General features: G+C 51.5%; 1 protein-coding gene across 1 annotated transcript; it reads left to right on the top strand.

Moving 5' to 3' along the window:
* Window positions 1–544: 544 nt before the first annotated feature.
* On the top strand, window positions 545–22241 carry SLC43A3 (solute carrier family 43 member 3). The gene is made up of 13 exons (XM_006905996.3): window positions 545–660; window positions 1320–1683; window positions 2113–2242; window positions 8921–8967; window positions 11203–11279; window positions 11516–11608; window positions 13767–13906; window positions 15006–15103; window positions 16135–16308; window positions 16535–16654; window positions 20391–20577; window positions 21270–21393; window positions 21919–22241. The coding sequence occupies exons 2-13, from the start codon at window positions 1500–1502 to the stop codon at window positions 22018–22020; spliced, it is 1476 nt and encodes a 491-aa protein (XP_006906058.1). The 5' UTR covers window positions 545–660; window positions 1320–1499; the 3' UTR covers window positions 22021–22241.
* Window positions 22242–25065: the final 2824 nt, after the last annotated feature.

The raw sequence follows: 25065 nt of genomic DNA, 5'->3' as shown, positions 1-25065 counted from the left end.
TGAGGCAGGGAGTAATCAAAGGGGTCTTAGGAGGTGAAAAGGCAGGGCACCCCCCAGGGAGTGGATCCGGAAAGCTGTCCAGCTCTGGTTCTTGTCTCTGATTCTGTGCCGGGGATTTGCTGGGAGCACGAGAAAGTGTGGGGCTGGCGGACCGATGGGGGGAAATGTGTTCTGTGCCACCGACGTAGTCAAGGAAAAACACAAGGAATGGGGGAGGGGTGTCTGTGTGTGTCTCCAGGTAGCTGTGTGTCCTCCGGGTGTGTGCTGTGAGCATGTGAGCAGCTGGGTACTGTGGTCTGCCTGTGCGTGCAGTGGTATTAACACTAACCTGCTGGCGAGGGAGGAAAGACCAGGGCGCTGGGAGCCTGAAAGAGCATCAAAAGCGATGAAAAAGGCCACTGCTGGGGTTGAAAGGAGGGACAGGAGAAACGGTCCAAACGTGAGGCGAAAAAAGGGCGCGAGAGACCGCGAGCAGAAGGAGGAGGAAGCGATGCAGAGAGGGAGGTGCCCCCCCTCTCCAAAACCCGCCCTGCGCACTGGCCCTTCCAGGCACGAGGAGGGGCGATGACGGGACAGGGAGGGGCGGTGACAGAGAGGCGCGAATCCGAACCGCGGAGAGCGCGCCAGGCAGCAGCGCGGGAGCCAGCCCGGGAGTAGGAGGTCGGTAGGGCGCCAAACCGGGGCCGGCCACCTGCGGCGGGGCGGGGAGGCCAGGGGGCCAGGGCGCCGGGCCAGGGGTGGGGGCAATGGACTGTGAGCCCGCTGACCTCAGGGATGCCTCTGAGGGCGGGCGTTCTGAAGGTCATGGGGTCGGGGTGGTGGCCCGCCTCTGGGCGCTTTGCCGGCACATGGCAGATGGGGACAGGAAGAGAGGCGGCAGGGAGGTGACACGGGCGGGCGGCCTGGCGGAGGGTTAGGGAGGATCCCGTTGGAGCTGGGATATTTTGGGTGTTAGACTGGCCCTCTGTGACTGACTAGCCCATGTGACCTTTGACAAATCGCCCAATTTCCCTGTCAGTAAACGGAAGATAAAACACCAAGTTTGTCAGGTTGTTGTGAGGGTTTCTGACATAAATAAGTTCCCTCGCGCCCTGTGCCCGGTTCAGAGTTGCCGCTGGCATCGTTTTTGTGGACAGTCTCCAGAATTTGGGTTCGGTGCCAGCTCTGCCACCCACTGCCAGCTGCGACTGGATGGAGAAAGGCTTTTTGCAGCTGTTTCTAACAGCTGGCCTCTCTCTCCAGCCCATGAAGAGCACTGAGTCCACCTCCACCTTTCCCACAAGCCCTCTGTACCAAGCGGCCTGTGTCTTGTTTGATAGGATCCGGAGAATCACCCGCCCATGGTTTCTGCCAAGCCGGAAACAGCCAGAGCCAGAGCTACGTGAACGGAAAGGACGGCCTGAAGAATTTTCCAAGTGCTCCAGCGCCAGGCCCTGCAGCTCCCGTGGGCAGCCCCGGAGGCCACCAGTGGGATTTGAGGGTCTGCTGCACCTCGGGCCATGTCAGGCCAGGGCCTGCCCCTGCGCGTGGCCACCCTGCTCACAGGGCTGCTGGAATGCCTTGGCTTCGCCGGCGTCCTCTTCGGCTGGGTGTCCCTGGTGTTCGTCTTCAAAACCGAGCATTACTTTGAGGAGCTGTGTAAACCAGATGCTGGGCCGATGGGCAATGCCACAGGGCAGAATGGTAAGGGAGGGGCTGGCAAGGGGCCAACGGGCAGTGCCACCAGCTGGATGGCAAAGGGTGGATGCCTTCTCTAGGAAGTTGGGTCTGGTGTGTGTGGCTGGCAGAACGGGGTAGGAAGGAGTCTACTCCCTTCTCACCCTGCCAGCCTTTCTGTGGTGAAAAGAAGGGACTGTCAGCCTCCCCTGTCCCCCACTTCTCAACTTCGGTCTAAGGGGTACCTGGGGAGGGAAGTACCAGCTTCTGAGGGATCAGGGGCAGTCACATTTCAACTCAGCTAAGGGGGAACTTTCCACTTGGCAGGCTGTCTGAGATGGAAGAGGCTGCCCTAGAGTGGGGCCAGGTTGGGTGCCCACCTGGCAGGAAGGCTGGATGAGTGGGAGGCTGGCCCGCCCACCCTGGGCTCCTGAGACTGTCCTTTCTCTCCTCCAGACTGCAAAGCCCAGGACGAGAGGTTCTCGCTCATCTTCACCCTGGCATCCTTCATGAACAACTTCATGACCTTCCCCACCGGCTACATCTTTGACCGTTTCAAGACCACCGTGGCCCGCCTCATAGCCATGTAAGCCCCAAAGGCCTGGGCTGGGCGTAGGTGGGCAAGAGAGATTCTTTTGGCAGCAGCCTTGCTTGAAGGGAGACACAGGCCAGGCAGCTGGCCTGCCCCGCCAGGCCATGCCCCAGCATCTCTGTTGGAAACAGCCCAGGGTGCAGACCCACCTTCTTCCCTCATCCCTACTTCCCTTTCCTTCTTCTGCTCCATGCAAATGTGTTTTCAGTACATCCTGAATTGAGCAAGAGCCCAGACCTCCTTCCTGTGAGGGCTGGCCTGGGGCCAAAGCTACCAAATTAGAAACACCTAACATTGTCACTCTGCCTTCACCCTGGGGAATCCTTATCCGCATCTCCTACAAGACTCACACCCAGGGGGTTGAGGCTTAATCAGCATCTCCTCACCCTCCATCGCTCCCCGAAGGCTCAGCTGGTAAGGTAAGGTCTCCTGAGTGTCCCCGATGGTGGAATTTCAGGCTCCTTTTGACTGGAAGGGCATCAAGGCAGTTCTCCCATGCAGACGAGTCAGGGAGGGCCAAGGACTGGATCTCGCTCACACTAGGTGTGATTGCTTATGTCACATGGCCTGCTGGGGGCTGATAGAAACCAAAACAAATACCTCCTAGCAGGCACGTGAGCGATTAGCTGTCAGCTGGAGGGACTGGAGGACCGGTTGGGCCGAGAAATGACCAGAGTGGAGCAGGTCCCTTGTTCTCTAAGCGTCTGGGAACGTAATGACTTTATTTCAGTCTCTTGGTCTTTGGCGTTTTGTCTCCCCTTCTTCCCTCCTCTTCCTTTGCCCCTTCCCTTCTCCGGCCTCGGCGTGTTGAGAAAAACTCAGTCTTCCTTCCTGTGTTTCTCCTTTACTTTCACACAGAACACTTCACTTCTGACACTTCAGGTCACCAAATGCGTGGACTTGTCCCCACACCAAGCAATTCCGTAATACCAGCTAAGCGTCCTGCAACTTAACTCAGTTCTGACGCTCCCTTCCTGGAGAGTGTCCCACAGGTTAAGGGCTCAGTCCCATGAGACCGACCCCCACTTCAGATGTCAGCAGGTGTTTGGTAGGTCCCCTGTGCGGAAGAAGAGAAAATTTCCCTTTTCCCACTCTGAGTTCTTCTGGCTGGTCTAAGAATCAAATCGACAAGAGGCAGATTAACAGGAGAAAGTAATCAAATCGAATATATATGTATATACAGGGCTTCCATAAGAATGGGGGGCCCGCCGAATCAGGCAGTTGGGGCGTACCTGCAATCCTGAGCCAAGGAGGAAGGGAGGAGTAGTGGTTCGGCACTTCTGAGGTGAAGAAGGCAGCGTGGAGATGATGAAGCAAATGTTTGCTTAGCAAATATTTGCTGGACCGTCATTAACAGTGGGATAGAGAGGCCTCCCATCGAACAGCCTTGCTAGGTTCTTCCCAGTTCAGATGAAACTGTCGTTATCTGTGATGTTGGCTCTCTTCCCGGAGTAGGTCCTCGACAGTTTGTTTTTTTTTTAGGACGTTTGGGGGAAGGTCAAACGTTCTTCCTGAGTCTTGTGTTTCTTAAAAATCACCAGCTTAAAAGAACCCATATCCCAAAGGCATATTTTGGGATGGCATCTCTCCAGCGGGGACACTCCCGTAGTCCCCCTCGTGTTGAGTGTGAGCGCACACTCGCAAAGGCGTGCAAGCCAGCCCTCCCCGCTCTCATCTGCCCCGTTTTCAACGACCAGTGTTTTCAATTGCCTGTTCCAATGCTCCATCACACCAGTGTTCTGAGGAGACTGTCTCTGTCCATTGTCGGACATGAGGGTCTGTAAAGGGTGTTCCTTGGTCTGAAGAAGCAGTGGTCAGCCATCCAAATTGGTATAAAGCAGGTCCTTTGATAGCACTCTGAGCATCCTCATCTACCACCAATAAGCAAAGCCCAGGCCAGAACCAGTGTCTGTTCCTGTCAGGACCCATTTGTAGCTGCCCAGAGCTTCCAGCACCCGTCTCTCTTGCCAGCTCTGTTCAGGGCCTTCCCCCCAGGCAATCTGCCACATGGCCATCTGCAGTCTGTCTCTTTTGCTGGCAGACAAAACAGCTCTTAGTGGCCTTTTGTGCCTCAGAGGGTATAAGAGGACTATGTCTAGATCCAGCCCATCTCTGCACTGCTGCTACACCCCTATATCCACTTATTTCATGGACCCAGGTGGCCACCTTAAGTGAGCACATAGGGACATCTGTTTGTTGATTTCAATCATTGTCTGAACTTGGAAAGGGGTTCTTCTGCTGCGTATCTATCTACATGTCCTACTTTAATGCACCCCTCAAGTGCCATAGCGATTTCCACAGGGCTGGCCGCCCTTACATCCCTTTAATCAGTTTCCATTGCCCTCTGCCCGACCATACGGCCAGGCCATTGGCCACTGCCCACGAGTCAGTAAAAACCCAAACACAGGTGCTTTTTCCAGTGTTCAGCCCTTCCCTCTCTGCTAGGAGAAGAGCCTGCAGCTCAGCCCCCGGAGCTGATCTGCTTTTGCTTTCTTTGATCAGGGTGGTGGTCTTCTAAACAGGAAACTGTCCATTCAGCATGGAATGGCCATCCACAAGCCAAGCAGCTCTTGTTGGTCCGTTAAGAGTCCCTTGTAGGGCACTGTCCAAGTGACAGCAGAATCCAGCAGCTCCTCTCACAGTTCCAGAGTCGGTCTCAGGGGAAGAGAGGCTCCCTGCCGTGAGTACCTCCTCCTCGCACTGCCCAGGCAGCATGACCCCTAGAAACCTTTCCAATTTACTCCTGGGCACTGCTGCCTTCGTTAGAGCGTTTCTCCGTCATCCTCCCAGACGTTATGGGTGTTTCACGTTCTAAGATCATTTTACGTCCTTCGGTCATTGGTGTAGCTTCAATAAATGTCTGATAACAAGATAATAAATGCCTCTCGGATGGAAATTCTCTGGTTCCAAACCGAGTAGTCATCACTGGGAGGTGCCCCCCAGCCTCACCGCAGCCCCAGTCTGGGCTCCAGGTGGGCTGTGGCACTGAGAACGTGTCTCCTCCCGCATTCCAGCTTCCACCTCACTCCCTGTGGACTCAGGTGTTCTTCCTGGCTCCCGTTTAGCAGGTCCAATGACGTGGCTCGACGGGCAGGTTTCTATGCCTTCTGTTTTATATTACTAGGTAAGGGAACTGTTCCCCAGCCAGACACAGTGTCCGTCTCCATAATATGATCGGGTAAAAGAGTCGAAAAGACCACGTCCCCTACATCCTGCTCAAACATACCAATTCTCCCACAAGCTGAATTCCGTCAGCCTTGATCCCATCAACCCTTACATACCGAGCTGGAGCCTCCATTAGGTTTTTATCAACGGGTTTTGGTTTTGTAATACTAGATAAGGGAAGCGTTCCCCAGTCTGACACATTGGCCGTTCTCATCAAACACTCAGGTAAAGGAAACACAACTTCTTCCCATAAAGGCTGCTTAAACATTCCGATTTTTGCAGTCTTATTAACTCTTACAATTTCATGTTCTCTCGTAAGAGTTGAAGCACGCACCAAGGCTTCTCCAATGGGTTTTGGTGTGAGGCTCCTATTCCAAGGAGTCCTGAAACTTCTCTTTTTAACCTTCCGATAAATATTTACCCACTCTTGTGCAAAGAGTTTTGGGTCTCCAGTGAGGGAGCCAGGGACCACGGCCCGTTGGTCAATCTTTAACCTGATTAATGTGCCACGAGCAATTGTTGGTCAGGTTTCTCATTGTAATCTCTGTCTTCTGGCTTTAGAAATTTTTCTAAACTGGGATAAATAGACTGGACTTGTTTGCGGGGGCTAGCAAAGGGTCCTCTTGGCCCACCCAGCCTTTGGTAGTGCTGTGTTGAAACCTTTGTTTTAAGGACTACGGTGCCAGTAGGAGGGGCCTGCATCCTGGGCTTCATACTTCTAGAGAGCTTTTTAGCCCCTGGACGAGAGCGGAAGTGGCATGATTGAACAGTGCAGGAAAGCCCATTGGGGCCTGGCCCTGCAGGCAGGCCCTGTCGGGGGGTACTTCTCATCCAGAGGGCACCGTGCTGGAAAAAGCAGGGGTGGAAGCCAAATAGCCATATTCTGCCATCAGAAAGTGCCTCAGGGTCTGGCTGGAGAAGAATGGAAAAAAAAAAATTGCAGCCTTTATAGTCGACGGGGGTTTGAATTTTACTGAGGAAAATGATGAAGTACTGGTTGTCGGGTTTGGTTGCAAAGGTCGTGCCATTTTTGGTGACATTCCTGGAGTCTGCTTTAAGGTTGTCAAAATAGACCATATCTCTCTTTGGCCTTATTCAAAGGCAAGAAAGAGAGACTATGATTCTAAATTTTGATGGTGAAAACACGGTACTATTCGCTTTCTTCACATTATTCCTTAATAACTGTTTAAAAATTTCTACACTGCTAAAGCCCAACCCTTGTTTCTCTCCTCTGCCTTTTACCGTTCTGTTGTTAATTAGACCGACATATTTATTAGCATCTATGAGACTCACATGGGCAAGCGCAGCTGGCACATTCGATAAGGCTTCCTGTGGTTTTGCAGCCACAAGATAATGTGGGGGCCCCCTTAACCCATGACCTGGGCATACTCAGTGTGGCTCTCCTGGTTATCATAAAGCCAGTCCAATGTGGCTTGCATACCAAGCGAATCAGCTGCCTCATCCACTTGGCATTGATAGGGGGACACAGACTCTACAGTGGTTTCTCTCCAGTCTGCCAGGCTGGCCGTTCCCTCAGGAATAGTGTCTTTTGTGTCTGGATCACATATAGACACGTATGAGTTTTCCTTAGTGAGCTATGGGTCCTGTATCCACCGAGACACTCTCTTTCGCTCTGCCCCATTCAAAACCAAAGACAGCCCCAAATTACTTACTCTCACGGTCCGTTTCAGTGGCGTGTCCCGGGAAGCTGGTAATACCGATCCACAAAATGAAACAGCTCCCTCACACAACGCCCTCTGGTTTCAGTAGTGTCTTGGTTTTTCTCCTCTTCCGCACTGGCTACCTTCTTGGTGACCAGAGGTCTTAGAGGTACTTTCTGTCGTCCTGGCATCATTTTTCCCTTGGTCAGCCAGCTTTGAGGCTGGTGGCTGAAGCTCAGGCTGACCCAAATCTGTCCTTGGTCTGGCATCAAGGTCGGCACTCTCTTTTAAACTTCATTTTAGCTGTTACGGATAGCAACGACCAGGAGACTGTGTAGCTCCCTTTATTTATTTTTATGAGTTCGCATTTTCTGATGCCTCCAGTGAACCAACTCTCTAAGAGTGGGAGCCATCTCTAAATTTCATTGGTCAGTTTCGCCTTTAGTAACTGGTCGCAGCACCGCAGCACCGTGGGGCATCACGTGGCCACAGGGGAATCAAAGGTTGTTCGCCCCATAGCCTTTCACCCTTTCTCGTCCCAAACCACATGTTTCCACGAGCCAGGAGCGTTCTGGCACATCCCACCTCACTGACACCGATCCCGGAAAAACCTGTGGTTCTCTTCCCGTGTCTTCTCTTTTACCTTCACACAGAAACGCTTCACTTCTGGCACTTCTGGTCACCAAATGTGTGGGGAGGTCTCTGAGCAATTCTGTGACACCAGCTGGGTGTGGGGAGGTCTCTGAGCAATTCTGTGACACCAGCAGTTCTGTGACACCAGCTGGGTGTCCCACAAGTTAACCCAGTGCTGACGTTTTCTGCCTGGACGTAGCGTCGGATTCCACAGGTGGGGGCTCTGTCCCACGGGACCGCCCTCCACTTTAGGTGCACACAACAAGTGGTAGGTCTCCAAGTCCCTCTCCACTTCTATGTGACTTGGCTACAAATTGGTGGTTGCATAACCGCCCCCTCCTCCGCCCACTTGGAATTAGTTATTTGCTAGAACAGCTCACAAAACTCAGGGAAACACTTACTTATGTTTAGCGGTTTACTACAGGACATGATAAAGGATACAGATAATCAGCCAGATGAAGAGGTACATAGGGCGAGGTCTGGGACGGTCCCAAGAGCAGGAGCTTCTGTCCCCGTGGAGTTGGGGTGTGTCACCCTCCTGGCATGTGGATTTGTTCACCAACCCGGAAACTCCCTGAACTACTGTGACTCTGGAAGCTTGCCCAAGGAAGCATGGTCAATGATTAACTCCATTTCCAGTGCTGGAAAAGTTGGAGAAGGGACTGAAAATTCTAAGATTCTTATCATGGCTTAGTCTTTCTGGGGACCAGGCCCCATCCAAGAGCCCACCCAGAGTCCCCTCATGAGAAGAAAAGATACTAGTGTTCTTATCACTTAGGGGTTTTCGGAGCCCTGTGTCAGAGGCTGGGGACAAAGACCAAATACATATTTTTTATTATAAATCACAATATCACATTTAGGTATGGCTTTTAATTACCCTATGCCTTGCAGGCCCCCAAACTTCTAAGAGATCCCCATAATCTTGGGTTTGTGGTCCTGAAATTATAGCACCCTAGAAATTTACGCTTAGGGTCTAGGTCAGTCCAATCGTTTCCTTTTAGCTCAGTCCAGAAAAGGTTACTGAGGCCCAGAGAGGGGAGGTGCCTTGCCCATGGTCACACAGCAAAGAGGAAGCAGGACTCAAGGTTCTGATTCGGAGACCAGGCACTCACCCCCCTCTCCAAGGGATCGGCCTGTTGGGACTTCGACCACCCTGTCCCTCCAGATTTCTCTTTCCTTGACAACACCGTCCATCTCCCGTTGTGTGTTTCAGATTTTTCTACACTACCGCCACGCTCATCATCGCCTTCATCTCTGCAGGTGAGTGCTGTTGGGTGGGTGGACGGGACACCTGAAGCTCAGGGCCACCTGGTGAATGGGGCGGGTGCCGCGAGTGATGGCGGTACATGCTGACCTCCGTGGTGATTCAGAGATCCACAGACCTTGAGTCTGAAAGACTCCTCAGAAGAGTGGCTGCTGGTCCATGAAGACAGTGTAGTCTACCGTGAAAGGTGAAGAATAAGGACAATGGAGGGGTCGCTTCAGAGAGTAAAACCTATTCAAACGATTACATTCTTCCTCTTCCACGTGTGAAAATGCTCTTTTAAAAACGGAATGATAATGTGAATGGCAGTTGTTTTTGAAAATTTCCTTACTTAGCAGGGTCAGGGTTGACCACCCTATGGTAGTCCAAAGTTTTCCTTTCAAATTGTACTGGTCTATAAACATGTAAAATGCGCAAAGTCTGGGAATTCCGATCAGGTTCATTCCCCCATTACAGAGACGAGAAAACTAAGGCTGGAGAGAGACCCCTGGCAAAGATTTGCTCAAGGCCACAGAGCAAGTTAGTGGGAAGTGGCCTGGGTTCCCTGGCTGGCCAAGAGATGCCTTCCAATATTCCCCCCCAGGGTCAGATCAGGTGGCTCAATTTGGGGGTTAGTCGTGTGTAGTACCTGTGCTGAAGCCGGAGGGCGTCACGGGCTGTCTCCCTTTGTGCCCAGTAAACACAGCCTGAGTGTCTTTGTCCAAACAGATCTCATGAGATAGCCTGGCACCTCAGGCCAGTTTTCTAAAACCACTCTTCTCATCAAACTGGCTTCATCTTTCCTAAAAGCCTATAAATGAGTTTCAAGTGGCTGAATGTGGGGGGATGTTTGCCTCTCATATGAAAGTCTTTTGAGCAACAATTCTCCCTTCCCGCATAAAATAGGGCTTTTTGTTTTGGGGAAAAAAAGTATTAGGACCACGCTGACCCTATTGTGAAAGGAATCGCAACCAACCTTTAGTGCATGAGGAGAGCTGTACCTTTCATAAGGACAGAAATTGAATGGCAAATAGTAGGAACATGACATGACACTTTACTGCCCTTCTCAACATGTAGAATGATCGTTACTTTAGAGGACTTTGGGAAGCACACACATGCTATACGAACAAATGTACGTTGAATCACCCACCTGGTGGGAAAGTTACTCCCTTTTTAGTCCCCCCACCCCCACCCCAGTCTCTGATTTCATGAGCAAAGCTATCCTTGTGGGGCTAGTATGATTCAACAAGGTGGCAGGAGCCTGTTTCAGGCTTTGAACCTTCTGAGGGCAACTGTATCCAGTTACGATTTAATAACATTGTTTCTCTTTCATCGTATTTATCTTTGTAGTCACTTTCTATGGTGACAAGCAAGACAAGTTGCTTTTCATTTACAATTGTGATATAAAGTTTCCTTTAAAAAGAATAGATTTCTTTTGGATAAGAGCACTGTTAACTTAAAGACAAATAATAGAACAGGCATGGGTTATTGCCAAAATCATGAAGGTGGGCAGAGATCTGTGGTTTAGGAAAGACTCATTTCTCAAGCTTTCCCCCTGCCCTTGGCATTTTGGTGGTTCTGCTATTACCCAACACCTCCCAGACCTATTATAACAATTTTTTTCCACATTGGTTTTTAAAGGGAAAGAAGTATTCTTTACTCATCCTGAATTTCCAGAGTCAAGCACACTGCCTGGCATGAAGGAAGTGCTCCAAGTTTAATGAACAAAGGAAGGACAATCCATGGCTAGTTTTTCCTTCAGATCTCACAGCAGCCCATGAGACAGGAAGAGCAGGGACTTATTCCCATTGACAGAGGAGATGCCCGAGTCACAGATTCAGTATCAGGCTCAAAGCCATATAGTGAATTAGAGGCGGGTTTGGGGACCCGAGTCCAAGCTTCTCTCCCCGTGTCAAGGGTGAATAGAGAGCTACTTGTAGGTTAGTGAGGGAAGAGAGCAGTGGCTTCACTTTAAGTCCTGCCTCTATTTGCAGAGATCCAGGCCTGCCACAGACCGAGGACCAACTTTGGTGGGGAAACAGGTGGCTCAGGAGACCTCTGCAGGGTCTCTCTGTGGGGACATTTAGGGGAGCCCTGACTACTCCCCTAAAACTCCAGTTTCCAGAGGGTTGGTTAGAATTGGGGCCCCGCCCGAGGGTTGTTGGAGACTTAGGGCGGGTGAGAGCCAGATTATATGGCCCCGTTTTGAGCTGCACTATGACACGACCCACCTCTGTCTTTGATTGTTCCAGACTCAGCGCTGCTGCTCTTCCTGGCCATGCCCATGCTCACTGTCGGGGGAATCCTGTTTCTGATCACCAATCTGCAGGTGGGAGTAGTCGGTCCTCGTCCCAGGCACCTGGCAGGAGGCCGGGGAGGGCAGGGGAAGGCAAAACACTTTTCTATATCAGCTGCTTCAAACCGGGTTGGCCCAAGCCAAGATGGTAGCTTCTGGCTGGTCTAGGGGGGGTCTAGGTATAATGAGAGCCTGGCACCTGCTGGGTGCACAGGAAATATTTATTTCATGAATCCATAAGTGATTCAGGCTGGTCACGTGTTTTCCAGATTGGGAACCTATTTGGCAAACACCGCTCAACCATCATCACTCTCTACAATGGAGCATTTGACTCTTCCTCAGCTGTGTTCCTTATCATTAAGGTAAGAATTAGCAATAGCCAACATTTACTGAACTCTTACACATGCCAGACACTTGTCTGGTGAACTTTTCATGATTCTTCTCCATTAACCCTTCTGCAGCTAGTAAATGTGACACTTGAACTTGAAGCCTGGCCTATCTGGTTCTAGAACCCGAGCTTGTAATCCTTAAGCCCCTCTTTACATTTACACGTGATTTGGGGCAGTGGTTAAGGGAAGGTGTGTCTATGATGTGTGCTTAGGCCAGTGGTAGGCAGAGGGTGGGAGCTCTTTGGAACTGGGTGTTTGCACCCCTGTGAGCGTCTGGTTTGTAAAGGAAGTGGGGGATGGCTAGTGTCCCCAGGGGCAGACACAGAGGCCTCTCCAGCTCCCTTCAAGGTTAATGCTAGGATTCAGGGGTACGGACTGTTGCCGGGCCATCGGCGGCCCACCCAACAGCCCATTCCACCTTCTTCACTGCTAGCAATTTCACCTGGGCAGTGATGTGCCCAGCCCAGGGGATGAATCTTGATTGATCTAAGCCAATTGGCAATCCGTTTCCCCCTTGTTAGTGATGGGTCCTTGTTAATGGGATGAAGGGCGTTTATATTTGAAGACTTTAGGGGACATTTCTCTCCCTGATGGAAGGTGAGAGCAGAACAAAAAGAAAGGCTTCCTCCTTGGTCCCCTTCCCACTCTTCCTCTTTGCATGTTGTGGGAGGGTGTGATAGCCGGAACTCTGGCAGCTCTTCTGTGATTATGCAGCAGCAAGCTGGAAGACAAAAGCTAGCGCACTGAGAATGACTGAGTGAAAGGAATGAAAGAGTGAGGGTCCTTGACATCTGAACCTGCCCAACCTGAGACTTCCCTTTGGGCTTTATTTTAGGCCAGAGGCAGCTGGCACAGCCAGTGGGCCTTTGGGGGAAGAGCGAAGGATCTCTGAGAGTCACTACCCAGCTAGGAGACCAGCTGAGTCCCATGAGCATCTTGGCTTGGACGGCCACCCAGAGACTGAGCCCCTGGGTTACTTACTCAAGCCTTCCTACCCCTGGTACAGGAGCCACTTTCCAGGTTGTCCCCCTTTCCACTGATATGCCTCCCTTTCTCTCCCCCCGCCTTAGAGTTGGAAGGAGAGAGAGCCGAAGCAGGAGCTAGAGTTCTTAGGTCAGGCTGACCTTGCTGCCGCTTGCTCTGACCTTGAGCAAGTCACAGTGCTTCTCTGGACCTCGCTTTCACCCTCTGTAAAATAAGGAGGTTGGGCTTTATCAGTGTCCCTCAGACTGGTGTCGAGGACACTGAGGGGTGCTCTTCAGCAGCATGTCAGTCACCGAGGAGAATGACTGGGCTGCTCCCCACTGGTGTGTTTCATGAGCTGAATTTTTGTGTAAAATTTGGTTTGAACAAAAGGACGTGGCTGCTATTGAGAAAAAAAAAAAAAAAAGCACTGGGTTAGATGATCTGGGAAGCCGCACGTGGAGGCTCTGTGAGGCTGTGGGGATGGGTGGCCTGCCTCCCTGGCAGCTGGTTGAGCCTTGGGGTGACGGGGAGGCCGTGTGTGCACTGGGTGTCCTTGATCCGCTTCCAGGATGGAGGGCAAGAAGACTCATTCTTGGAAATGGGGTTCATGCTCCTGCTTCTTACGCTGACTGTTTTTTGTATGATAAAATACGCATCACATGACATTTCCCGTCGTAACCATTTTTTAAGCGTTCGGTTCAGTTTATTCACACTGTTGCACAGCCATCGCCCGCATCCATCTCCAGAACTCTTTTCAGCCTCGTGAAACTGAAACTCTGTCCCCATTAAACAATAACTCCCTGTTCTCTCTCCCCTCCAGCCCCTGGCAACCGCCATTCTATTTTCTGTTTCTATGAATTTGGCTTCTCGAAGGACCTCCTATAAGTGGAATCTATCGTGTTTGTCCTGTGGTGCCTGGCTTCTTTCACTTAGCCTAGTGCCCTCAGGGTTCGTCCATGTTGTATAGCAGGAGGCAGGATTTCCTTCCTCTTTAAGGCAGGATAACATTTCCTTGTATGTAGGTATCGCGTTTTGTTTATCCATTTATCTGTGGATGGGCGACTGGTTTGCTTCTACCCTTTGGACGTTGTGAATAGTGCTACCGTGAACCCGGGCATCACACTGACTTTTTCCTCTCTCTCTCTCTCTCTCTTTTTTTTTGCAGCTCCTTTATGAAAAGGGTATCAGCCTCAGGGCCTCCTTCATCTTTCTCTCTGTCTGCAGCGTCTGGCATGTTGTGCGTACCTTCCTCCTGATGCCCCGGGGGCACATACCCTACCCGCTGCCCCCCTACTACAGCTACGGGTAAGGCGATTGCAGGCCAGAGTCCCTCGTCTGACCCAGGGTAGGAAGCAGGGGGCAAGACAGACATGGTTAGAGTAAGGCGGAGGAAACGTGTCGCAGGAGAGGACTAGAACAGGGGTGTATCCGTTAGCTATTGCTGCCTAACAAACTACCCCCAAACCCGATGGCCTGAAAACATTAAGCATTTATTATTTTCACAAGTCTGCGGGTAGCTGACTAGTCCTACTGATCAGGGACAGACTTGGATGACCTTGGCAGGCTCACTCATGTCTCCGATCATCTGGTGGACTAGCTGGGGTCTGGCTGGTCTAGGGGAACCTCACATGGGGTTTATCTGAGAGTCATCTGGGGTGATGGGGATGTCCAGGTCCCCTGGCTCTCATCCTCCAGCAGACTAGCTTGGGCTTGTTCACATGGTGATTTCAGGGTTCAAGAGAGAGGGCGGAAGTTCCATGGTTTCTTGAAGGTGAGGGTTGGAATGGGTATAACATCACTTCTGCTGCATTCTCTTGGCTGAAGCAGCTGACGAGGCCAGTCCAGCTTCAGAGGGTGTGGAGTAGTCAGAGCTGCAGTCCCGTTGCAAAGGGTGGGGAACAGAGGAGGTGAAGAAATGTGACCATTGTGCAGTTAGTCACCGCATGTGGTAGAGGGAGGGCACGCATTTGCTGCTCATTTACTATTTGTAGACCCACTGTGCGCTCAGGTCTCATCTCATGGCCATCCTCTCAGATCCTCATCTCCATTTCCCAAATGAGAAAATTGAGACTCAGAAGGGTTGAGTCTGAGTTACGCTGGGTTAAGTCCCAGCTAGAGAGAGGCAGAGCTGGGATTCGAACCCAGCCTTTACTATTCCCATACATCCAGTGGCTTCCAAACTTGGCTGCCTCTCAGAATCACTAGGACATTTGGAGATGTTTAACAAACATGGAAGCCTGGCTCCCACACCCAGGCATTCTGATTTCACTGGTCCGGGCTGTGACCTGGGCATTGGGGTTGTTAAGAGGTGATTCTTGGGATCCACTGCACGCTCACCTCCAGCCTGAATCGCAGGCTCAGCTCACAGTCCCTGGCTGGGCCGTTGGGGCTTCTCTTTCCACAGCCTGGGCTCTTGGAGCCGCCCCAGAGAGGAGAAGAAGGTAACAGCGGAGTCCAAAAAGCTGGATCTACAGTCAAAGGAGTTTCTGTCTCCGAAGGAAGGTGAGCCGAGCGGGGCGAGCCCTTTCCCACTCAGAGCCGGCCTTTCCCTGTGGCTGCCCTGCTTCCTCACCCCCAGAGCTCCCCTAGGAACACAGACTCAGGAAAGGTCAGGTGGAGAAAGGACCTGTAGGTTCCATCTTCTCGACCCCTCACTTTGCAGAGATGGGCAAGACTTTTGTCTCTCTGTTCTGTTCCTCTTTTCTCTCTTTCTCATCTGTCAAACCCCAAAGTCAGTCTTCCATCCATGCCTTCCCTCCCCCCTCCCCCTCAGTCCTAAGTCTGGCTTATTTGTCCCCATTTCTGCAGGTCTCACACTGTCCCATCTCCATGGCCGCCTCTTTTCCCTCCTCTGTTTTGGGTCTTTGGTATAAACATCACAAACCACTGCTGGCTAAGGTAGAAACAAGAACAGGATTCTGGAAAGGTCACAAAGTCAAGAGAAAAATGAACTTGCCAGGCCCCAGGGAGAGCAGAGCCAGGAGCCCTCGGGGACCCCGTCTGAAGTCACAGCCAGCCCTCTTCTAGGGAGAATGACTGAATGGGTCCACCTTGGGTGAGGAACAGGGCACTCAACTCACGGTCCCATCGGGACCATGAAGAAGAGGGGGGAGGGGAGGATTTCCAAAAGAAACCACGGTCCTGGCATCGAAAGAGAGGAGAGGATGTGGAACCGTCTGCCCCCAGCCCTCACGTCACCTCTACTGTCCTCTCCTTGTCTTTCTTTTCACCATCCTGGCTGAGGAAGATGCAGAAAGTGTAGAGCAGGAAGTGGGGTCAAACCCAAGCTGTGAAAGACAGACAGATTTCAGCAGACAGAGCTGCAAGAGGGTCATTCCAAGTGGTAGGGCCAGGATGACGCGGGCGTCGAGGCGGGGATGTGCAAGGTGTAGGCGGCTTGGGGAGCACACCGGATGAGTTCCAGGAGGTGAGGCTAGGTGAGCTTGGCCCTCAGGCTGTCCCACGAAGGCCTCTATACCCTCGCCCTTCTGCCTGCCTCATGGTTCATGCCCAGACCCTTCTTTCCCCCGTAGAGACCCCAGGACCGGTGCAGCAGCAGGAAGCGCGTTCTTTCTGGAGCTACGTTTTCTCTCAGCGCTTTGCCTGGCACCTGGTGTGGCTGTCTGTGATCCAGTTGTGGCACTACCTCTTCATTGGCACCCTCAACTCGCTGCTGACCAACTTGGCCGTTGGGGACAGGGAACTAGGTATATGGCGGAGCTGGGAGGCCGTCAGTCCGCACATCTCAGCTGGGGACCTGGAACCTCGAGGGTGCGGGGTGCTAAGCTCAGCAGGGCGACGAGCTCTGGAGGAAGGTCTGAGCAGGGGTGCGGGGAGGAAGGCCAGGCAGGGTAAGGGCAGGGTGGGAGGGTCCTCTCCTGTAAGGCAGTCCTGGAAGTCTCTGACCACCCAGCCTCTCTCTGTTCCCTGCAGTCAGCAGCTACACCAACGCCTTTGCCATCACGCAGTTCTTCGGAGTGCTGTGTGCCCCGTGGAACGGTCTGCTCATGGACCGGCTGAAGCAGAAGTACCAGAAGGAGGCGAGAAAGACAGGTGAGACCTGGGCTCCAGAGCATCAGGGGACCAGGAGGGGAGAGGCCTTCATTTACTTCCACTTGCATCTTCTCTCTTTTTAAAAATTCTTTTTCTACTTGCATTTGCCTGTCTGTCCGTCCATCCGTCCATCCGTCCATCCATCCGTCCATCCGTCCATCCAACCATCGTAACCGCTAGTCACTGAGTGGCAATTATGTGCCAGCCATAGCCCCAGATTCAACAATAGACAAGAAATATGTCCTTGTTCTCAAGTTGTTCTCAGTCTAGAGAGCGGAGAAAGGTATTATGATCCATGAGGTACACCCGCAGGGGGCCACGGGGGACTATGGGGACATGAAGAAGAAGAGCACATCACCCGTTCTGGGAGAGAATGGGATTGGAGTCAGAAAAGGCTTCCTGGAGGAAGTGGCATCTAAGCCGAGACCTACAGGATGAATAAGGAGTAAGGAGGTGAAGAGGGGGCCCTGGGACACTGGCCCGGGAGTACCGTGGGGACGAGGTGGTGAAGGAGATGGGGAAACAGTGAGGAATCTGGGGAGTCCCAGAAAGCCATGCTGGCTGGCCAGGGCCCAGGGCTTTGGGGGAGCAGTGGGGGAGGGGCAGGGGAGAGAGAGGTAAGAAAGGAAAGGCAGCCTTCCGTGCCAAGGAGCTCACACGCGATCCTTGTGTAAGGGAGGGGCTTCGAGGTATGTTCACCTGGGGCGGGTGTACGTGTGTGCACGTGCTTGTGTCAGGGGACGGGCAAAAGCAGAGAGTCACCTTTCTCCTACAGTTTCATCTACGCCCCTCCCCCACTTCCCTCACTGCTTCTCCTGCCCCTCCTGGAGTATTTTAAAGCAAATCTCAGACATCAAACTGTTTCATCCGGGAACACCAGTTTGTACTTCTAACAAGTAAGGCCTCTTTTACTTAAGCATCACCGGAACATCATCATCACACCTAAAACAACCCAATAGTTTCTTAATATTATTTAATATGCAGTTCTGTTCAGATTTCCTTAGTTGTCTCAAATATGTCTTTTTTACAGTCAGTTTGTTCAAATTAGGATCCACACACTGTATTTGGTCGATGTGCCTTATATATCTTTTTAAATCTGTGTCCCCACCTCACTTTTTTTTTCTTCTTGTCGTTTATTTGTGGAAGAAACTGGGTCATTTGTCCTGTCAAATCCCCCACCTTTCAGATCTGGCATCCCTTACGTGTCATTTAAAAATGTCTCTTTGATTGGCTATTTCCTGTAAACAGGCAGATTGGAGGCTGAGGAGACTCAGTTTCATATTTTTTTTGGCAAGCATGATTCAGAGGTGGAGCCGTGAGCTTCTAATGTGCTCCCATCGGCAGGCCCCTGGTACCGGTTGTCCCTGTATCATGATGTCAGATCGATCAGTGGGTTCAGACATTGTCAGTCTCATCAGCCCGTTATAAAGTTTCCCACCAGCTGTCTGCCTAAAGATTTTAGCAGCCATTGATGATCAGTGCCTAGACCCATTATTTTATAAGGGTTGCAAAATGGTGATTTTCTATTTCTATCTTCCCTTCTGCTTCTAGAGTTCCTCTAAAAAGAAAAGCTTCCTCTTATTATTTATTTTGTTATCCTGAAATAAATGCTTGGTTTTTCCTCTATTTACATCTCATAATAATGAGGTTGCCTTAGCAACCTCTCGGGGTGACTACTGGCTGTTTCTCTTCGAAAGTCTCATTTTAGATATATTTGAATGGGTTTCAACCCGTTTCTATCCCAATTCTTCTTGATGCTCCAATTGTCCCATCTTTAGCCATTGGAAACTTTACCAATCCCGTGTCTGTGTCCTTTAGACATAATCTTATTAGATTTAGAACGTGTTTTTACTTTCTAGCATAATCAGATGTTCAGGTCCATTTCATTGGGTGTGTTTCCTGCCCCAGACCTGAAGCCAGCCATTTCTCCAAGTAGCCCTGGGTCCCTTTAATGGGAAATGACATTTAGAGGCTGCAGTCTGGATGCTAGTGTTTCTTAATTCTCCCGCAGTGTCATTGCTTTTAAGCTTTGGAGAGAGGTGAGATATCCATATTTTTTTTTGGATGAAGAAGCACATCATGAATACCTAATATTGATATTTTAATTCAAATTTTGCTTCCTTGATTTTATATTTGTATCTTTTTTTCTTCCTCTGAAGATCTTGGTTCCTAAAAATACTATATACATATACTATATATATATGTGTGTGTATATATATATACACACTATATACATATCCACATACGTATATTTTAAAAACATATTTTATGTATAATTACTGGTTTGGCAATATCAATATTATTAATTATATAATCGCTACATGCCGTTGCTCCTCCCGCCCTTCCTCCCTCTCCCCTCCTTTCCTTCCTTCCTTCCTTCCTTCCTTCCTTCCTTCCTTCCTTCCTCCCTCCCTTCCTTCCTTCTGCCTTTCCTTTCTTCCTTCCCTTCTTATCCTCAGGCTATCTCCCACGAGAGATGTACAGTGAAATTACTGTGTTTTACAAGTTACCAACTTGATATGAAATTCCGTTCATTGGTTTCATTTTGTTTCTGATTTTTTGGGATCGCTTTGCTTGTTTTTTTCCTACTACTTTTATTTAGCTTTATTTTTAAAACATTGACTTATCAAAAAATTTATATTTTTCTAAAGCCAAACCTGTGAAACAAGTCCTATTCAAAGAAATTTCATTTCCCTCTCTGTTCCTTATACTCCAATCCTTCCCTCGTTCTTTGGTAATTATTTTTATTGTCTTTTGTTCTTAAAGAAAGACCACATATATAATTTCTCCCTTAGGTAAAAGGCAGCGTATCGCATATCGTGCTCTGTGGTTTTCTTTCTGTGTAACTGTCGACCAAGTGTAAATTAATCAGGAGACTTCCCTAGAATTAAGTGACAGTTTTATTTAAGGGCCTTAAGTGTGCGAATTACAATGCTGGAAACATGACCAGGCAATACTCAGAGAGTTCCAGAGAAAAAGGAAAACTTGATAGTTTTTTATGGTAAAAAGCGCATTCTTGAACAGAATCAGTCCCGCATTCCTAGCTTGGTCTGCGCTGGTGGTCTGGACACGTGGACATTCCAACCTAAGTTCTTCAGAGGGTAATCTATAGGGTTCACGTACCTCCCGGCCTGGACGCACAACCAAAATGTTCTAAAGTTTAAGTTCTCAGGCTCCTTAAAGTAAAACAAAATCGCGTTCCTCATGTGTCAGCCCCCTCTGATTTTTGTCACTTTGGCTAGAGTGACTCCATCTTGCCTTTTCACCCCTTCCTCATCCCTGTCCTGCTCCACGGCAGGGCCCTTCAGCCGCTGCCTCGTTCTGTTATGTGGCTGCAGCGTAGCTGATGCAGCGTTTCCCCGCTTGGTGGCTATCTGGTTAGTTTCCAGTCCTTTGCTATGACCAGTAGTGCTACCTGGAATATCTGGCTCTGGGTGGGAGGGGGCCAGAGCAGATCTGTTTGGAGGCCATTGCAAAAATATGCGAGCGAGTCCATGATGCCCTGCAACCACGATGAGTCGCTGGGGATGGAGGGGAGTGGCTGCATTTGAATGACATCTAGGAGGTGGACTATCAATTTTGGAGATGGGCATGTAGGGGCAGGAGGGTTCAAGGATGACCCTAGGTTTCTGCCTGGGTGGACGGCGGCCCCTCCCTTTCTCCCCATCCTCTTGCCCCCTCCCTGCCCTCCGTGGCACCTCCTCCAGGGAGCCTCCCCTCTTCCCTCCTGGACCAGGTACCTCGGACTCTGCCGCAGCCCTTTGCTCAGCGGTGCCTTCGCTGGCCCTGACATCTCTACTGTGCCTGGGCTTTGCCCTCTGTGCCTCGGTCCGTGTCCTCCCCCTCCAGTACGTCACCTTCATCCTGCAAGTGATCAGCCGCTCCTTCCTCTACGGGGGCAATGCCTCCTTCCTCACCCTTGCGTAAGTGGGCTTGGGGAGGGTTACGCATAATGGGGGACTAACTGGGGCAAAAAGAAGCGTGCTGGAGGTGAGGAACTGGGAGATGAGGATGGACCTGGAGGTGGTCAGGTGAGAGAGACAGAGTCTGGGAGCAGGTGTCGGGGTGGTGCCTGGAGGTGGGGACTGGGAGGAGGGGACACATACTTGAGTCTTCACGCCATCTCTCCCCTCCGCCCGCCCGCCCCCCCCCCCAATCTATGTGGTGAGAAATCCAGTCCGCCCTCCAGGGCCCACTTCTGTTCCAACTCTCCCAGGAAAGAGCTGGAAAGAAAGCGGATGCCCTTGGCGCTCACACAAGTCCTGCTTCCTCTGATGGCGTACCCATCGCCTGGCATATAGTGATCTGTCTCTGTGTCTGTCTTTTCCTCGTGACACTCACCCCCCCACTCCCGCACCCCCAGGGCACAGCCTGGGTCTGGGTCCCTGCCGTTTTCCCAGGGCCCAGCACAGTGCCTTCTCTGTGTTCTGTGATTTGATAGTCCGGGCTGACGTGAAGAGAGAAGGGCTGTGTCAGGGTGTGGGCGGGTGAGGGCGGGCCTGGGACAGGGCAGGCGGGAGCAAGGGACGGACAAAGACTCACCCAGAGAGGCCAGGCCCCGACTTGGAGGGAGGGTCCCTGAAGCTCGCTGGAACCCCCGTGTCTCTCTCCCCAGTTTCCCCTCGGAGCACTTTGGGAAGCTCTTTGGCCTGGTGATGGCCCTGTCGGCCATCGTGTCTCTGCTACAGTTTCCCATCTTCATGCTCATCAAAGGCCCCCTTCAGAATGACCCGCTCTATGTGAGTACTGTGCTGAGGGAAGGGGAGGGCTCCCGGCCTTCCAGATTGGGGCGACTCCGTGGGGCCCCAGCAGAGGGCACCCCCAAACCTGGCAGTGCCCTGACTACTGCACAGCTTGTTAGCCTCGTTTAAAAAGTTCAGCGAAGTGTAGAACAGGAGTAGAAATCAGTCATTGGGAGAAAAAGAAAAAGAGCTGGACTTGGGAGGAGAGGAGAATTACTGGATTGCGACATCGGCGACCCTCACTTAATATCCAGGAGACATGTGTTCTGGCCGGTGCCTCCACCGACTTCCCATGTGACCTCGAGCTGGTCATTAAATGCTCCTGAGGCCTCTGTTTCTTCACCTGGGAAATGGGCCCAGTATTCCTCCGCCGTCCCGCCCCACAGGACGGAGTGAAAAACCACCGCTGACCCTTCCCCTGGGACGCCCAGTGTCAGATTGAGAAGCGGAAGAGCAACAGGGCGGGATTCTGGTCCCTTGCTGGGTGCGGGCTTCGCCTCACGCCTCCTCTCCCCGCTCCAGGTGAACGTGACGCTGGTGCTGTTCACTCTTGTGACGCTCGTCCACCCCATCCTCGTGTACCGCGAGTGCCGGCGGGCAGAGAGAACCCCCGCCAGGGCCTAGCTCGGGAGCCCTCAGTCTTCAGCCCTGCGGATGCTTTTGGACATCTGTCCTCAGCTTGGACCACTCCGTGTCCAGAATATCTTTGCCTACCCAGGCTATACTGGTATTAAGTACCCATTGTTTGTTCTAAAAAAAAAAAAGAAAGCCATATTTAGCTGCCAGCTACCTTTGCAACAGCAAGAAAAGAATCTCAGTTGCTAAGCTGATCGACATCCTACAGACCCCAAGCCAGGGCGATGGCCGGGTCTCCTCAGGGTCTCCTCATCCAGAGCAGGACGCGCATGGCCTTGGCACATTTGGCCCCAGGGGAAGCGATGTGTGTCACCTGCTTTTCTAGGCCTGTTTGGGCCTGACGCCCTTCCGTGCCTGGCTCCGTGCTGCCGGGTGATTTTCCGGGTGCAGAGTGAGGTTGTCACTGGGTGCCACCCAACATCTAGAGGTGGCACCCGGTTCACCCCCACAGGCGCACAGCCTTGCGGACAGAATGGCGATGCGCCTCGGGGTGAGAGAGGAGCGGACGGGCGGGGGCGGGGTCCCCTGGGCCTGAGTCCCGGCTCTGCCGCTGACGCGGGGTGACCTTTGGTTTGACCCTTCTCTGGTCCCAGCATCGGCTTTCCCATCTGTAAAACGAGAGGCTTCTGGAGTTGGAGGTTCTTTCTGGGGCTAAGGTTCTAGAAGGTTTTAAGAACAGCGATGAGAGTCAGGCCACTCTAAGGGCCTTGGGAACCAGCTGGCCTGCTTGACCGAAGGATTTCTGATGAAGCCTTTTGGACATGTTTTCATCTTTGAGAAGGGGAATGATTATTTACTTTGGGTATTATTATATACAATTTTTCTCTGGGGGATAATTTTGTAGATAAATAAAGCATCCTTGCCTAAGGCAACTACGGCTCTGCCTCCGCAAGCTTTGGGGCTGTCCTGTGAAACGTGCGAGCTTGCCTGTGTGTTCCTGCCCCAGCCTGGGGTGTGGCCTCCGGGATGCAGGTGGCAGATTCTGGCTGCAGTGTCCTAGTGTGGCAGCTGGACCCAGAGGTGGGGCAGGAGCCTTGAGACTGAGATGTGCCTGCCTGGTCCTGGGATGGAGGCTTGACCTAGGACCCCCAACCCCCCAATCTCTTCCTTTGCTTCCTCTTCCTCCCCCCCAAACCTCAACACTCCACACCCCAAGCCGGAAGCACTAGGTGGAGTCAGAAGGTCTGGGTGTGAGGCTCACTTCTGCCACTCAGCAGCCTGGCAAGTCCCTTCACGACTCTGAACCCTAATTTCCTTATCTGCAAAGTGCAGTTCATGTCTAGCCCTGAGGGCATTTGTGAGAAGTTAAGGTAATTGCACTGCCTAGGACAGAGGTGGGACCATGGAAGCCTGTGTGCCTTTATTTACTTATGACCAGAGAGGAGAAGGTAGCCAGGAGCAGGAAGGTGAGGGACCAGGAGAGAGAGAGATGAGAGTGGGCTGATGGGAGAATCTGAGACACATTAGATGTTCCATTCAGCTTAGCCAGGAGAAGGACCGGGAGAGGACAGTGAAGGGGAGGGGGCTGGCAGGCACATCCAGTCATTTATTCACTCGACATGTTTACTGAGCCCCTACAATAGGTCAGGGAGGTCCTAGCTGCTAGGGATATGGAGATGCTCAAGGGGTGGAGCCAGCTCTTCTCTCAACTGCTGAAGGGTGATTTCCAGGGGCTTAGGACACCAGAGTGTTAATGGATAACTTTCATTTTACCTTTCTCAAAAACTTTCAATGGCTCCCTGCTGCCCAGGGGGAAAAAAACCTAGATTCCAGCCTGGCGTTCAAGGCTCTCCGCAGTGCGATTCCAACCCCTCTCCTGACCTCTCACCTCCCACCTCCAGAGAGACAGGGCTCATCCCCTGTGGACCTGGACTCCTGGTCTCTGACCCCGGGGAACTCGCCCATCTCTGCCAGGAAACCTGCCTGGTCCACTGGAGCCTGCTCAAAATGCCATCTCCTCTCCAGGTCTTTTCTGGACTTTCCAGCAGCCCTGAGTTCCTGGCACTTGGTCACATTCTTCCTGGTGACTGGAACCTGTGTCATAGTGCGACGACCTCTCCTAACCTGGACAGTGAGCTCCAGAAGGTCTCATCAGCTCAGTGACTAATGCATGCTTGCCACCACGTGGCACCGGTTGGCTCGTTAAATGACAGTCGCTGAGTGAGTGGATTCTTTCTCATTCTGGCCTCAGAGCCTCCTAGAAGGAGAGAGCGGTGTGGAGTAGTGGGAAGAGCATGGACCGGAGGGGGGGCCAGGCCAACCCCTTCTTCACCCCAGCTCCATCAGAAATGTGACCTTGGATGGGCCACTTCACCTCTACGTCTCAGTTTATCAATAATGATGGGAGAAACAGACCTACCTCCCTGGACTATTGTAATGATTAGAGATGAGGTCAAGTGCCTACGCATGGTAGGTACTCCATAGGTCACGGCTATCATTACGGCTAATATATTAAATTCAAGAAGATGCCAAATGTCCACCAACTGGTGAACGGATAAATAACATGTAGGTCCATACAATGGAATATTATTCAGCAATGTGAAGGACTGGAGAACTGATAGAGGCCATGACATGGATGAACCCTGAGAACTTTATGCTAAGTGAAAGCAACCAGTCACAAGAGACCACATACAGTACGATGCCATTCAGATCCGAAACCTCCAGGACAGGCAAATCTCTAGAGGCAGAGAGCAGATTAGGGGTTGTCTATGGTTGGGGGAATGAGGTAGGGACAGCTCATAGGGAGGGGGTTCCTTTTTAAAGTGATGAAAATTTTCTAAAATTGATAGTGGTTATACGACTCTGAAATATAGAAAAAACCATTGAAATGAACACTTTAAATGGGCGAATTGTATAGTATGTGAATTATATCTCAATAAAGATGTTATTAAAAAAAAAAGTGCCTGGGTTTCTCAGGAAGCACAGAGAACAGTCATGTCCAGAGAGTGTCGCAGATGGCTTCTGGGGAAGACGAGCGAGCGGGGGAAGCAGCCCCCGTGCACAGCCTCCTGCTTCGGTCCAGGGCCGCCTCCT

Source organism: Pteropus alecto, unplaced genomic scaffold, assembly GCF_000325575.1.
Source record: "Pteropus alecto unplaced genomic scaffold, ASM32557v1 scaffold91, whole genome shotgun sequence".
In the NCBI taxonomy this organism is placed as follows: domain Eukaryota; kingdom Metazoa; phylum Chordata; class Mammalia; order Chiroptera; family Pteropodidae; genus Pteropus; species Pteropus alecto.
Note: the sequence above shows the minus strand (reverse complement) of the source record. Positions and strands in the feature narration are given on the sequence as shown.